Source organism: Phoenix dactylifera, unplaced genomic scaffold (assembly GCF_009389715.1).
Source record: "Phoenix dactylifera cultivar Barhee BC4 unplaced genomic scaffold, palm_55x_up_171113_PBpolish2nd_filt_p 000077F, whole genome shotgun sequence".
NCBI classification, from domain to species: Eukaryota; Viridiplantae; Streptophyta; class Magnoliopsida; order Arecales; family Arecaceae; genus Phoenix; species Phoenix dactylifera.
This window is the reverse complement of record NW_024067676.1, coordinates 86,621-100,231: the sequence shown is the minus strand read 5'-3', so window position 1 is coordinate 100,231 and position 13,611 is coordinate 86,621. Positions and strand designations below refer to the sequence as shown.

Here is a 13,611-nt window from a genome sequence, read left to right as displayed (position 1 = left end):
AATCAGTACTGATGGAACACACACATGTGTTAGTGGAAAATCCAACAGCCACTATAAAAAGCCAAAATTTAGATTGAGCGATGTACATAAATTTGAATATCCCACTCTTTTTTCTTTCTCCTTTTTTCCTTCTCTTTCTAGCATCAGCATCCCTTTAAAATTTCTTGGGGCAGGTTGCGTTAGATTTGAATGTATTTCATTTAGATATGCACATTCCAATGAATAAAGATTGGATCATGGAATGCCGTACCGGCCCGTACCGGCCGGTACGGGCCGGTACGTACCGGTCCGGTCCTAGACCGGTACCGGAACGGATAAAAAACCGGTATTTCCCGGTTTTTTATCCGAACCGGCCGGTACGGGTGCGTACCGGCCGGTTCGGGCCCGTACCGGCCGGTACGGGCCTCGTACCGGTGCGAACCGGCCGGTTCGCACCGGTACGATTTTTTTTTTTTTTTTTTAGAACCACAGCGCCGCGCGCTGTGGTTTTTGAAACCACCGGTACCGGCCGGTACGGACCGGACCGGACCGGTACCGTACCGGTCCGGCCGGCCACCGGTACGCCGACCGGTACCGGTACGGCGGACCTTGGATTGGATCAAGACCTTTTCCTGTATTTGGAATTAAAAAGATAGAAAACAGTATCTTCTTTTGAGAGGAAAGTCAAAAGACAATATGAAAACATTCACCAAGGGAAGCAATCAACACAGTTGAGTGAAGAATGACATATGCGACTCCAATTAAATATGCTCCAATTTAGTGACATGAAAGTGACAAAAAGGATCAGTTGGAAGTCCAGTTAGCTGGTTCTAGTAATAAAGTCATACTATGAGTACTGATATGTGGCCTTCATAAGTTGCAAGAAGACCATGTGGGTGATTATTGTAAGACAAATCTTTGTGAAGGCCATTTATTAACATATTTAGCCACTTGGTTGCGGAACAGCATGAAACTGCATGTCAGCAGTAACATCATACTGCAGAATGCCGCTGAATAAGTGTGGAATGATGCCCACAAAATGATTTTTCTTTTAATTAGAATGCTACATGTGATTGTTATTGATTGAAGATATTTGATGCTGCATCAAGTTTATATTGCGTTCGGCAAGTAAAAGAGTGCAAACACAGGTATGTGGGAGTAAATAAACAAATTTTAGCTTTCATGACATGATTTTTTAATGAACAAGACAAAGAAAAAGGCTTCAAGTTGAATTTTTGATTCAAAAGAATTCTTTAGCTTGTTGTGGTTTATATTAATTTAATTAAACTAGCTTATGAGTAGTAAGGTTTGCAATTCTCATCTTAACCCACAAACCTGCAGAAACCCCCTCTTGGAAGAACAGGTCCGATTCACAGTTACTCTCATCTGACAAATTCAGGTCAACTCAAGCCCCACCCTTCATGGACAGGTTGGCTCATCAGTAGAGTTTCCAGATCTAGTCAAGTAGAGAGAGAAAGAGAGAGAGAGATGCCAAAGACAGAAGTGGATGCGGATGTGGGTACAAGGAAGCGGGACTCTCAAACAAATACAGAACAATGAAATGCCTCGGAAGTAGGTACTGTACAGGGATTAGATTACAGGGATGAGTTTCCGAAGGGTGATCACCACCCTAAGCAGAAATTTCCAGCTACTGAGAGAGAAAGAGAGCATCAGTCGTGCAGCATGTTGTCACTGCATTTGCAGCTTCCTCCTCCCTCCTCCTCTGCATCCCCCCCCCCCCCCCCCCCCCTCTTCGATGAAGTCAACAAAAATCCCATCAAAGACTCCAAATCTCTCCAACATATCAAATAGAGTAACAATTAGGTACAGCATAATCTAAACAAGCAAAACATACATCATTTTCCAGATCGTATAAAACATTTAAAAAAAAACAAAAACCTTCAAAGATCCATAAATTTCATAGACAGTACGTTCATATTTCGGGCCACAGATTTCTGTTTCTTGGTTTCCATGCTTCCTTACCAACTACATTATGGCCTAGGCTATCTCTCCTTCCAAATTCTCGAATTCTCCTTTCAAGATTCAAAAATACAACCAATTATCCAACCTTTCTCTCTCCCCCCATCTCCATCGGATTATTCTTATATCAAACGGCAACGACCAATCAAGATCTTGTTTTGTGCAACTCATCCATAATCGAAATCAAGAACCGAAAGCTCCCCTGGAAATTTAATACCAGAAATTGAACAGACCGCAAGAAAGGGACGTACCTTTCGCCTTCGATTAGGGTTTTTTCGATTATTTGCCCTCCGCTCCACTTTCCTTTATTTTTCCTCCTTCCACGTTCGACGGAAAGCGAGCAAGCACCCGGCTTTCTGAACCGCCGGTCCGTTCTTTCTTTGTTCGTCGCTCGCTCTCCACCTCGCGCGCCGCCCCGCTCGCTTTCTCGCTCGCGAGCTCGTGGGGGCGCCTCGCGGGGACGCTTTGGCTTTGGCTTTGGCTTTGGCCGCGTCCGACGAACTCGGTTTGCGCGTCTAAAGAAGGGGGAGAAGGGCGTTCGTTCCCTTCGGTTTCGGCATTAATATATGCTCTTCGTGGTTGGACGAGGACAAATCAGCTTTACCTGACCGTTAAAGTCCTCAGAATGTTTGCATTTTATGCATTAAAATAAGCATTCTTCAAATCTTCGTAGATCACACCTAGATGGAACCGGTTATTGAAATATTATTAGGATTTTATCAATATATATATATATATAATTATGATCCAAATCAAGTGGCTCCTGCCCTCATTTTTATTTGGTAAAGGTTGCATGGCTGGAGAAATTGATTCTTTACAAGGATATTCAACAGTCATTGGCCGATGTTGGATACGTAAAAGTAGTGGTGCATATTTTCTACATTTGATGCGTCCATTTTAATACGTTCTATATACTTATTTTGGGTTTTTATTATATGAATCTTTAATAAAAATCTTACTTTGTATGAGAAATACATAATAATCGCACCTCCTAAAAGTGGAAATATATTTAATAAGGAGCGTAGATAATAGAATCAAAATCTAATCAAATAAAGAATGCATAGCATTGGTTTATTTTGTGTGAGAATTAGCCCATAAGGGCCCATCTCGAATTCAAGTCGGCAGCACCCATCAACTTTAATTTAAAAATTGAAAAAAAATGACCATAATAGAGGTACCGTTTTCCTCTGCCCTATATGCCGACCGTTGTGAGGATAAGGCCGCAGAATCATGGCCGGTGATGACTCCATGGGCCGTTCAAACTGTCATCGGTCGTTGGGTCGCGCACAACCGCCGCCATGATCGTAGGTGTGTGCAACAACTGAAGCTTATCCCTCATCTGAAATCGCTATAAGATCTCTCCTTCCCCTCCACTTGATCCACCATCAAGCTCTCTCCTTTTTTCTTCTTCACCTCTGGCGCCCGATGTGCCGCCACAACCGAGCTCCGCCACCTCCCAATCTCCTTCTTTCTCTTTGAATTTCTGGTTGCCCTACTTCCTCTATTTCGAGACCTGCCTCTCTTCATCGGAAGCTGCTATCGTCGCCACCGCAAGATCCACTGCCACTGCAGCTACCGCTAAGCTCCCTTTCTCCTCATCCATTTTCTTCTTTAACTGAGCCTATTCCCTTGTTTTCGAGCCAAGCTAAGAGTGTTTCCTTAGCTTCTCCCTTTTTGCTAGCTGTCGCAGCTGCTGCCGTTGGCTGGCCAATGACCCTTCACCGCTATAGCCCGGCTACAATCACCTCCCCCGCCCTCTTCTCCTCACTTCCCTCTCCTCTTCCCTCTCTTCCTTCCTGTTTTCTTATTCTCTTAATATTTCTTATTTCCTTCCTATTTTATTCTTAATTATTAATTCAAAAAAAATGGATTTGCTTTCCTAGCAGCTATTTCCTCTTTGGCCTATAGATTAGATGCTGAAATGGCTCGTGCCATAGATAGACCAAACCTAGACCCCTGATGAACCTAGACTGAGACTTTCTCTTCTTTCTCTTTCTCTCTCTAAGCCTCTTTTTCTCTCTAAACCAGACATAGAGATCTTAGTTCAACGCCCTGACTTCCTTTTTGCTCAAATCCAGGTTGACCTAGGGTAGAGGCCCCCGCATCACCTCGATGTCTGAGCAACATACTAGACCGTACGTACCCCCATTCTTGTCAGGTGCCTCCATAGAATTTGGTTATCCTTGACTCTTTGAGCTACTTAAATCATGCCTGATGACCAATTAAGTTGACCTTGCTCGGATTGACATGAGCAGTCGGATACTGCCACCTGACCAAACTGATTTGGGGGCGTGAGATTGTTTTCCCAATAGTGTTTTAAATTTTTACTTTGCTTGGCTGCTAAGATAATGATAAAATTAATAATATTTTAATAATATTAAAATATGCAAACCTAACCTGTCTAACTGAAATGAAATTTTGAAGTAAGAAAAGATAAGTAACCCAATGCTTCAAAGTATATTTTTTGAATTTTGATAAAATGATAATTAGTTTATCGAATATGATTGTTATATATGTTTCATACTTATTCAAATAAGTCAGGCATGTTTTTGTTACAATATTTTTTTAAAAAATATTTTACATGTTATGTTATGAAATTTTAAAAATATGACTGGGTAAATTAATGAAATTTATTTATATGTATATATTCTCAGTACGACTATGATCCGGCTCCGCCAATAGAAATTATTCATTAGCCCTATTGACTTGTAATATGAGAAAGTAATTTCGACACTGAACCACTGGTGATTAAAATAGCGGTATTTGGAGACCGAACCACCGGTGGTTAAGAATAGTGGTATTTGGCACTTTGTGTATTCTGACTCATGCCACTAGATTACGTAGCCATAGCCTGATGCTGGGTTCCTATTATCAGTTTATGAAAATAATAGTAAACTTGAAAAGAAATATACGTATTATTCGAAAATTGATTTATTCCCGGTCAATATTTTGCTTGTTAACTAATTATTTATTTGTCATACTTAGACCCCACTTTGGAGTGTTATGTTGCTTACTTGACTAGTGTAGCTCATTATTTCTTCTTTCTTTATTTTTTAGATCCAAATTCATGATTGCTCGGGACTTGGAGGAGTGTGCTAGATCTTCTAAAGATATTCTCAGTGATTGGAGTTCTAGTTAGACTATTTAGACTATTTAGAACTTTTCTATTTAAATAAATGGTTGGCATATGTTGACTTATGTCACCTTAAAATAGTTGATTATAAGAATTATTTATATAAGATCTTGATTAAATTAATTTTTAAGAATTATTATTGCTTTGATATGATCTGTAGTCTTACATGTTTGTATGGTCTGCTATGCAAGTATGTGGTGTCTGTTATGCTTTGGATTTAGGGCATGACATTTTGCCTAAAATTTTATAGGAGAGACGCAATGAAGCATAGGTTTAGCTTAACTTTGTCGCAAAATGAATAACTTGGATTCCATGTGAATGTGATATTATGGAACCAGTTCATTTTATCAGTTTTATTTCAAATCAATTGTTATTTAGGTTAATTGTAAACTATATCATGCAACCAAAAATGAATGGTCAAGTTACACAACTTAGTTTTCTACTTTTTGTTTTGTGTTATGGTGGTAGCATGCGGATTTTATTACCTTTTAATTTTTACTAATAAAATAAGCAAAGTTTATTACTATTTTTATGAAGTATATTCATTCTTTTTTCTTTATAAGCAAAAGCAACAAATATTGATGCAAAACAAAAGGCAAAATGATATCCAATAGACAAAGGTAAAACTATCTGAGATGAGACACAAAATTAGTCTAGCTCTTATCTCAAAATTCATGTCTTTGGATTGATCTTGGTCAAGCTTGTCATGGTCCTGGGCCTAGTTTAAGTTTCTTTACGTTAGGGTACTGAGTAGACTTCCCATTTTTTGTGAAATTCCTTAATGCCAAAAAGGTCCATGTCATGGTATATAAAATAACATTTGGCTCTGACCTCTGAGCAATCCATATTGCAATTCAATAAATAGTGTTATATAATTTCCTAGAAATATCTATACATGACTAAGGTTTATTGTTTTGTTTGATCTCTAAGGCCCATAACCCATGGTCCATCCTATTGTAGTCATTTTCTCTTGGGAGGAGAGGTGGAAAGGGAAAGAGAGAAGTTGTTATTAAAGTTCCATATGGAATAACTTGTTGCATCAGGTTCTTCCCAAGGAATAAATTGAGTCCGAGGGCACATAAACTATGTCTCGAATATATAAAAAGCTTTGTTCATTAATAAAATTAGTCAATAACCCTTCATCAGAAGTAGCTTCTCAACGCAAGTGATGAGAATAAAATATGGTTGGTTCAGACTACTTTTACTAAAACATGTTAAAGAAATACATGCATGGTTTTGGAATCTAGCTATAACTCACAATTATAATGTTGAACGAAGGAATAAAATGGGCCATTGGGAATGTGGAGGTCAATTTGCTTGAAAATTGTTCTTTAATGAAAGTGATAGAAGATTAAGGACACTATAGTGATTGAGGGAATATAATAGTTTTGAACAGCTAGGATTTGAACAAACTAAGGATTATATTTTATAATGAGATGATAAAAAACATATCACTAGTGCTCATCACTTAGGACAATGAGGATCATGACTAATAAGTGTGGTAATAGCATGTTTGTTTTTCTTAAGATGATAACGACTGTTTTATTTTATTGAGAGAAGTGATTATAATTTTCATCATAGCCTTGGATCCAATTATTTCACTGAAAACTATAGCAACAAGTCACCCATGCTATATTCTATAGATGCTATAGACTTTCAAATAAGGGCAACATTTGATGCTAGACAAATTAAGATTGCAAGCATATATCCTGAAACTATGAGAATACCAAGAAAGTTTGGACAACTTTGATTGCAATAAGAAAGATTGCCATGGGAAATTAAATGATAGAAGGTAATGCACTTCATAAAGGACAAACGAAGGTAGCTCTAAGAGGATGTCTAATGTGAAGCAACATAATATCAACAATATTCTGCATAGGTTTGGCATACTCCGGTGTTTTTTTTTTCACAAGCTCAACAACGCATGGAGCAATACAAGGATAGCGTGATTTATTAGAAATTTTCATTGGACATGTCTATCAAAATCAACGATGATGACTCAATAATATTGATTTTTAGACTCCAATTATCAAGTTTTGCAAGGTTTGCACGTTGAAACAAGCGAGCAACCGATATCATGACTCTTTACATGACATCAGATTCTTCAATAGCGATATGTTTCTTGCATGATAAATTTTGTTCCATCAGGTACTAAGATATCTATTCTAGAAAATATATGTTATTGGTGGCTCAATTTGAGAAATCTAGTATAATTTCTTCTGCGCGAGAGGTTGGTTCGTTTTTATTTTTTTTATTTTTTTATTTTATATGAGTAGTGGATTGTGTTGCCTCTCTGTTGCCCTGCCCTCGGGGAACTCATTAAGATGGTTGCAGCAGATATAAAAGCAATGCGCTTTCCCTGGATTCGCGGCAAGCGTTTTCGATTTTGGAGCCGTGGGTTGGAGGCTACCGGGAGTCTTCGTGATCCTTCATTTGCGTCTTGGGGACACTCTGTACTACACCGTTTAGCAAACACCAAATATATCCAATCAAAACGTACCACGAGTCGAACAAAGCCAATCGCTCATCCTAACCGTCTGATCGAACGATCTAACGGCTACAGCACGAAGCACACCAGAACCCGCAGATCTATCAAGGTGGGGCCCAGTTAGCCAATCCATCTCTCGATCCAACGGTCACTGACAACGGTGCAAGCCGCCAAACGAAGATTCTCCTCCCCTCCGTCGAAATCCCAACAACATATGCATGAAACGTTATATGACGGTCAATGAATTTCTATGAGCTCGTTCAAGGACTATGTTGACCGGCGACGGCAGTCAGTTGGAGAGACCATGGATCGATCATCTGCGCCATTAGAACAGAAAACAGCAGCATAGAATGCTGCCACGTAGTACCACTCCCTCTCCCTCCGCCGCGCCGTCCACGACACCATTCATTGTAACGCCTCTGGTTTCAATCATCCGAGGGAGGAAAGATCCCTCCTAGTCCTGGTGGACCCGATCTCCAACCAAAAAGCCCTAAAAGATCTTTAGATTCCGTCATTAAAATACCTTCCCTATTGAATTCTCGAATCGAATCCACAATCCCGAGATTTTTTCCTCTGCAAAAAACCGTCCAGGATTCGACTCCAAGCATCGAATTCGTGAGCCGAGGGGGAGATCCCGGGGAATGCACTCCCTGGAGACATAGAGCATCGGATTCGCGCTTTGTTGTGGTGAGGTTTTGTATTTTGGGGCGCAAAGTTTTGATTTTTGAGGTGCTGGGAGGGCCATGGCGGTGCACTTGGGGTCGGTGCCGATCAAACTTGGGGTCCTCTCGGAGTCTGATCACATGTCGGTGGCGTCGATCAATCTCTTCGTGGCGCTGCTGTGCGCGTGTATAGTGATCGGCCACTTGCTGGAGGAGAATCGGTGGATGAACGAGTCCATCACTGCCCTTCTTATCGTGAGTTCTATGGGGATAAAGATTTAATCTTTTTGGTCTTTATTGCAGAAATTTAGTTTAATTGGACTGGTTTGATGTCAGGGGCTGGGCACTGGAGTGATTATTCTTCTAACTACTAAAGGAAAGAGTTCGCATCTTCGAGTCTTCAGTGAAGAACTCTTCTTCATATACTTGCTTCCGCCAATTATTTTCAATGCTGGGTAAGTTTTGTTGGATAGTTGTACCTCCATGTTTTGCTTCACAACTGTTTTCTGATTTAAGGTTAAATTTAGTTTTAACTTGCTAATAATGTTGGATTTGTTTTTTTTTTCTGCCTTTTTTTTTGATGCAAGATGCACCCAAGTTCAGTTTTTAAGTTTTACTATTGGAGCCAATTTTGGTCTTATCTACATTTAAAGATTTTGTAACTGAACCTTGGGTTATTCTTGGCAAAACTTTGATTACCCGTGGTGGGCATTTCAACTCTAGGCCCTGCCTTAATTAGGGCAGAAAAATGTTAATGACTTAAGATGGTGAGATTTCCAGGCAGTGAGGGACTGAGGATCGTGCCAACATGACAATCCTCGTCGTCCCTTCATTTTCACTTAGCTGATGCCTAACTTTGTTGTTATTGCTATCTTATCTGCATGTAAGTTTATTTGGCTATGTATTAGGAGTTATATGAGTAAGAATTTAGAAAATAGACATTATTTGATGATACTTGATGTTAATAGAAGATGATTTTTGCAAAATATAATAGTAAAGAGCTTGTTTAGCCATTTCTCTGACAGCAACAAATAAGGTGTCGAACATAGGCTCATATCCCAATTGTAAAACTTGAGAATAAAAAATTGGATAGCTAAGGACATTATACTTCTCAAAATCAAGCGTGTTCTTGTCAATTAGCCTCCTATTGGCTATGACATATCCTCTCTCCTAACATGTCAATTAGTCTGCTCGAAATAGCTAGCAGTTCATTTCATAACAAAATCCCCAAATGTGCAATCCTGGGTTTCAAAATGGCATATTTTGAATTACCTAACTTCAATGCAGAAGTGTTTAAATAACCTTGATCTATCCAGAACCTGGTACAAGGGAGTGTACTTGCACTTCACTTAAGCCATCACACCAAAGTTTCATATTGCCCAAATTTCAGAAAAATATGTATTAAGTGCAGTTTCTGCTTTATTCTTATAAATTTAGCTGTACGTTATTTTTGCACCTGTTGGTTATGCAGATCTTGTTAAAACCGGAAGTCTTGGATGTTGACAATGAGCATTCATTTTAAATGTATGTTACAATTCTGACCAATTTTCTTATGCACCAGGTTTCAAGTAAAAAAGAAACGGTTCTTCCGCAACTTCATGACAATTATGCTGTTTGGTGCAGTTGGAACACTGATCTCCTTTATTATTATTTCACTTGGTAAGTTCGCGATCTCTTTGTATTTAATTGCACTATAAATATTCCAAGGAAAAGAATTTCAGCATAAATGTAATTGCATAAGTTTTTATGCCATGAAACCGTAACATGGCAAATGTTGTATTTATCAGAAATTGTCTTTTGTTGACTTTGCTGTCTGCAAGACAGAAACCTTAGTATTGCACTTGTTCAGGTAGTTTATTATCCTCTTATAAGGGCGTATTCTGAGTTGATTAAATAGTTTTTCCGAATACATGCATGCTGCAGTTCTGAGTTCAAGAAAATTCAGGCATGGCTCATTGAGCATCTAGTTTTTCAAGATGACACTGGGTGAAATTAGTTTGGTTGATGAATTTATTAAGCATTTAGTTAGGAGGCTAAAAAATATAAGATATGAAGAATTATACCAGAAGATTGATGTGGGCAGAAACAAAATCAGAATGCATCAAAAGTTTTCAAACTTTTTAAATCTTAAAATAAGCATGGGATATTAAAATTCAGAAGATTTCAAAGAATTTGAAATATTCTGTGTAAAATTTATCATCATGTCTCCATCTTCCTTTTTTTCCTAACTGCATTTCTGCTGGCAAACATATCCTCTGAAAATAATCAACTATGAAAATCTGAATTTATCTAATTAGAGAAAAGTAAGGAAGTATGAATTTAGGTGTAATTGATGCTTGCCCTTAGCTGAATGTGGGCCCATATTTTTTAGTGATAAAAATTTAACCCTGCTGCACTGCTAGCAGATAGTGGCTTTTACATGGTATAATGGTGTTCCAACCAAGTTTGTTTTGCTTTTTTTCTGCTCGCTCCCGTGATTTTATTTTTCTTTCTCGATGCTGCTTCTCTAGTGCCTCTGCTTGCTGAGTATGCACGCAGAAATTATTGTGCTCTGGCCTTTCTGCTTCTTTGGGTTTATTTCAGCCTTTTCTTGACCATGGCAAAACTTTTCTTCATGTGATATTGCTAAGACATTTCAGAACTGCTATGAGCTAAACGGAACGATAAGAGGATAGAAGGGATTTCAATTTGGAGCCTCTTATAGATCTCATCATGGGAGTAACGTATTACTAGTTTAATTGATAATTTTGTAGTCAGTGCGAACAGTAAGCAAAAGATTTAACCTGTAACTATTAATCTTTAGGAAGTCAGACAAATTGCATTTTCCCTATATTATCATATTATTCTGATCCATGTGAGTAATCTAAACAATATACTGAAACATGATATGGAGTGTCTTCTAAGATTAGCATTTTAAGTGGTCTCCAGAGTGGAAACTCAACTAGAGTGATACTGGAGGTGTTGTTCTGGAATCTCAAGAAGGCCTGATTCTAAGAGGAATATTTTTAAAGATTCGGGAATCTCTAAGGAAGAGAAAAGTATACAAACTGCTGTTTTTCTATATGATGCATCACATTTATTTCTCGACCTTCATCTATTGTCCAGGAGCAATAGGAATAATTAAAAAAATGGATATAGGTGTTCTGGAAATTGGAGATTATCTTGGTAAGCTCTCTTATTGCACGCTCTTTGCTTCTATATTTTTTACCTCAATTCTTATGTCTTTTTTGCTATCACTTGTTTCCTGAGCTCTCAAACTTCCTTCTATTTATATATTTGCAGCAGTTGGAGCGATCTTTTCTGCAACAGATTCTGTTTGCACCTTGCAGGTTCTGAACATCTCAAATTTGTGTTATAGGCAAAGCTTAAGATATAATAGCTTACCATATTTGGAAATTGTGTTCTTGAAAAACAGGTTCTCAGTCAGGATGAGACGCCTTTACTTTATAGCCTGGTTTTTGGCGAAGGTGTTGTAAATGATGCCACTTCAATAGTGCTTTTTAATGCAATCCAAAACTTTGATCTAGGAAATATTGATGCTGTTACTGTTTTGAAGTTTGTTGCAAACTTCTTTTCTCTATTCTTTACCAGCACTTTTCTTGGAGCATTTGTAAGTTTGTTATGCTTCTGTAATGTAGTTCATTTTCATAAAAGAAATATGCCCTCCAACTTGCAACTTTTCTGTATCCTTTTCCAAATGGCCAGAGTTCTATTTCTGGTTGATATTTGTTCTCTTTCTTCTGCAGGCTGGATTGTTTAGTGCTTATATCATCAAAAAGTTGTATTTTGGCAGGTTGGTGATGCAAGAAACCTAAACTTCTCTTAGTGTTTTCTTTTGCATTGTAGTTACCATAAAGCCAACCTCAAATAGTTGGAATATGGCTGGATGGTTATGGTTAGCTGTGGAAAAATTTTATTAGTGTAGGAGTACTGAAAGAACTGGATTGGTGCTGCAGTTTTTTCTTTTCTTATGCTTTCCATACTTAAAATAAAACACTGATAATTGCAGCACCCTTTTGTAGTTATTAATATTATTTTATAATGTAGCAACATGATGTGATACTATCAAAAGCAAAATCAAATTTTCCTGTTTTCTGCTAAAGATCTCATTGCTTATATTTCCATTTAATAGACATTCTACTGATCGTGAAGTTGCAATTATGATACTTATGGCTTACCTTTCCTATATGCTGGCAGAAGTGAGTGTCTTCTTTTAAATCAACAAACATATTTAGAAACAGTCTGGCTTTCCCTTGTCTCCATGATGCTTGATATTTCCCAATTAAAAAAAAGCGTCCGCGCGCGGACGCGTCAAATGCCACAGAGTGGCATTTAATGCCACTCTGTGGCATTTAATGCCCCCACGCGGGCTGCCAGCCCGTGTGGGCACGGTGCCCCGCAGGGAATCGCGCGCGGGCGCGATTCCTACGCGAGGAATCGCGCGCGGGCGCGCGTTCTCCGCTCGCGCGTCCGCGCGCGTTTTTCAAAAAAAAAAAACAAATGCCACAGAGTGGCTTTAAATGCCACTCTGTGGCATTAAGAGGCTCACGCGGGCTCCAGCCGCGTGGGCGCTCTTCCCCGCGCGTGGGGCGCTCTTCCCCGCGAACCCCCGCGCGGGGAAAGTGTGGCTTGTACCGGCGCGAACCGGGCCGGTTCGCACCGGTACCGGCTTGTACCGGCGCGAACCGGGCCGGTTCGCACCGGTCCAGGTACAGAACCAATCGATTCCGACCCAGTTTGGGTCGGAACCGTTTTATACCCCTGTACCGGTCCGGTACGGGCTGAACCGACCGGTACAGGTCGGTTCAGCAGACCTTGGGTACACCTGTATGAAAGTCGATTCAATATACCGAGACTCGATATGTCCCTCGTACCGAGTCTCAGTTTGGTGTCCGTACAGCATAGTATGCCCGATACGGAATGGTACGCACCGGTACAACGAAATTTGTTCCCAACCCTTTCTCCTCTCTTTTACCCACTCTAGCACAAAATAGGCAGGTGCCTATCAAAATCGAGCAGATCCAAGCAATTCTGCTCGATGCAAACTGGGTCTAGACATTTCCCCAACCGAAAGGCGAAACAATACTAGTTCCACCTTGGTTTAGTTTGGTACACCCCAAACCAGGTTATTCAGGATGGTTCCAAAAACCTTGGTTAAGTGTGATGACTATAGCAAGAGAGAATGGTCACGACAATATGCCCCCATATAGACACATGGTATAGGTGCTAAGTTAGCATAGCAACCATATATGCATCTGTATCGGAGCATACCAAGCCCCAGTAACATATCAAGGCAGTAAAATAACTTCCCATATGGCTCGACATATTGGGTACTTGGAACCTTGAATGAAACATCTCTCAGCAATATT

At 39.4% G+C, this 13,611-nt stretch overlaps 2 protein-coding genes across 3 annotated transcripts in view; one reads left to right on the top strand and one right to left on the bottom strand.

Moving 5' to 3' along the window:
- Nucleotides 1–2,518, bottom strand: part of LOC103717832 — a 66,649-nt gene extending 64,131 nt beyond the window's left edge. The window contains exon 1 of the mRNA XM_039116265.1: nucleotides 2,211–2,518. The gene's annotated coding sequence lies outside the window, so the exon portion shown is untranslated. The remainder of the gene's footprint in view (nucleotides 1–2,210) is intronic.
- Nucleotides 2,519–8,039: 5,521 nt separating this feature from the next.
- Nucleotides 8,040–12,511, top strand: LOC120104696 (sodium/hydrogen exchanger 1-like). 2 transcript variants are annotated; one of them, XM_039116262.1, is made up of 8 exons: nucleotides 8,040–8,497; nucleotides 8,579–8,697; nucleotides 9,804–9,901; nucleotides 11,348–11,407; nucleotides 11,525–11,571; nucleotides 11,658–11,852; nucleotides 11,989–12,035; nucleotides 12,375–12,511. In XM_039116262.1, exons 1-8 carry the CDS (start codon nucleotides 8,324–8,326, stop codon nucleotides 12,457–12,459), a joined length of 825 nt encoding a protein of 274 aa, XP_038972190.1. In that variant the 5' UTR covers nucleotides 8,040–8,323; the 3' UTR covers nucleotides 12,460–12,511. The 2 variants fall into 2 exon arrangements, with proteins under 2 accessions (XP_038972190.1, XP_038972191.1); XM_039116263.1 differs by having other exon boundaries at nucleotides 8,043–8,497; nucleotides 11,658–11,709; nucleotides 12,375–12,464.
- Nucleotides 12,512–13,611: the final 1,100 nt, after the last annotated feature.